The 2,275-nt window shown below is 51.7% G+C and overlaps 1 protein-coding gene across 1 annotated transcript; it reads right to left on the bottom strand.

The window, feature by feature from the left end:
• Nucleotides 1-1,154: 1,154 nt before the first annotated feature.
• Tmem174 (transmembrane protein 174) lies at nt 1,155-2,067 on the bottom strand. The gene is made up of 2 exons (XM_052159428.1): nt 1,442-2,067; nt 1,155-1,260 (listed from the first exon to the last, which is right to left on the bottom strand). The coding sequence occupies exons 1-2, from the start codon at nt 2,065-2,067 to the stop codon at nt 1,155-1,157; spliced, it is 732 nt and encodes a 243-aa protein (XP_052015388.1).
• Nucleotides 2,068-2,275: the final 208 nt, after the last annotated feature.

Below are 2,275 nucleotides of genomic sequence, written 5' to 3'. Positions count from 1 at the left end.
GCGGCCACCTTTACCTTACGTGGCCTTTTATCTTTATAAAACTCTTTTCTCCTTCTAACTCTTTAGACACCTCCTAAAGTCTGCAGCTTTGTTATGTGGTTGAAGACACAGCTCAGACTTAGGAAGCCGGAGGCTGCCAGCTATTCTTTGTTCAAATGAGGGTGAGTGCCACTCACAGTGGAGACTGAGCGTCTCTGTCTCCCTGGTTTGTGACTGCGCATGCGCAGCTGCAAGGCAGCTACAAGGCAGTGTGGCTCTGTGGACCTGAACAGAGGCCAACCTGTGTTCGGTGAGCCGCTTGGGCTAAGCTAGCTCATGCCTGGGAACCAGAGCCTGGGGGCGGGTGGGGGAGGGGGGAGCAGGCGCTCACCCGTGTACATTACACCTTGAACTTCAGCCTTGCAGAAGAAAAACATCAGGAACCGGGTCACTGTAACTTGGTGACAGCCTATGGATTTATTCATTATAAATCCTGTTACCTCTTCCACAGTTGCCTCGGCATCCATCCAACGCTATTCTAACATGAGACTCATTTATTCATTTATTTCTTAATGGATTTTGTTATTTCCTTTACATACTCTTCAAGATCCAAAGGCTTCAAGGGAGAGAGGATAAGTCATTCCGCTGTGGAAGGTCCAGCATGGTGCAGGGAAACTTCTACCTGAGCCTGCTCTATCTTCCCTGCTTGCTCGCCAGGCCCCCCTTCACCGGTCTGAAAGCTGCCATGACTGCTGGGATTAAAACTAAGACACTAAGGTCTTCAAACTGCTATCTGATGGGGGATGGGGAAACGGGTGCATTTTCCTCCTTCACTTTATGTAGAGAGGTCTTGTTTTGTTTTTGTTTGTTTTGGTTCCTGTTTTGGCTCTAGAGATCAAACCCAAGGCATTTAGCATCCTACGAAATCACTCTACCACAGAGCGACTTTCCAGCTGCAGAGGATTTCTTAGCAGAAATTCAAAACTGGAGCACAGGGGAATTTACCCAGGGCAGCTCAATTTAGCAATCTCAGGACACTTCTTTCCCACCTTGAATGACATCTGTTAAGATCGCGCCTGAGCTGCTTTGGCGTCTAACTTCTGTGGATCACAGTATAAAACTCTCCAAGTATCATGTCACAGGGCTTAAAGGTCCGTTCGCCAGCTTTGCAGGCTCTAGCGAGGTAGGGAGTATATCTCCTCATAGGGGGGAGGAGAAAAGCATACACAGTCCTCCTCTTCCATCTCCGTCCCTTCAGGCTGGTCAGCATCCGAGCCGGGCCTGAAACATGAGCACAAAGGACAGGTGTACTTGCCACGATCCATTGCCACCACCCTGCGGTGGCAGACTGCACAAAGATCTACGGTCCCTAGGGCCTGCCTGGAAAGTCCAGACATAGCCGTAGACCACAATTGTGATGCAGAACGGGAGGGGGAGGGGAGCGTCGCAGGGCCCAGCATACCTGTCATATCCAGAGCCCACGAACCGAGAGAAGCCCTCGCTCTCCACAAACGCAGCGTTGTCTTGAGGGTAGATGGTGTAGTACTGAGGGGGGCTTGGCGTGGTAGGCGCTGCTCCGCTAGGAGGTACAAGACCGCAAGGGTTCATCATGGGCTGCAGGTAGGTGGCGTTCATTCCCAGGGGCTCCTGAGAACCATAGGGAGGGGGGATATACTGCACCACCGTGGCCCCGTGGAAGGTGATGGGCTGGTTGATGCCGGTGAAAACGAACGACTGTCCTCCGGAAGTCTGCTCCGAGTCCGGGACCCTTTCCTCGTTATCTGAACACAACTGACAGGAGAGCATTTTGAATTTGCACACAGCGATCAGGATGAACGTCACTCCGACCGACAGAAGGATGGGTCCGAGGAGCTGGGTCCATTCAAAGTGGGAGACGCCCTGGTACTTGATCCAGCCCATGACAGTGAACGTGATCCCCACGAGACCTAGAAAGATGCCCGAGAAAAGCAAAGTGGCCCCCGCCTTGTCGTCGTCGGACACCTGGATGTCGGCGGTACTGGGTGTGTACGGAGTGACAGAGAACACGTTAAGCGGAAAGTCCTCTGGGCGATTACTGCTGTGCTCCATGGCTCCTCACACGACTGTCCCACATGAGAGGAAACAGCCTGTGAGTGTAGGGAATGCAGGCTCGGGTTAGTTAGAGAAGGACCTTTGGGCTTCCGTGCTTAACAGAGTATAACATACACAGGGCTGAACTTTGTTTAGAAGAATAAAGGTCCAAGAAATGAAGCCTGCAGTTTGGTTGTAGGTTTCCAGAAAGTAGAAGTCTCTATTT

This window comes from Apodemus sylvaticus, chromosome 16 (genome assembly GCF_947179515.1).
Source record: "Apodemus sylvaticus chromosome 16, mApoSyl1.1, whole genome shotgun sequence".
NCBI lineage: Eukaryota > Metazoa > Chordata > Mammalia > Rodentia > Muridae > Apodemus > Apodemus sylvaticus.
The sequence above is the reverse complement of the archived record's forward strand: the minus strand, read 5'-3'. Positions and strand labels throughout refer to the sequence as shown.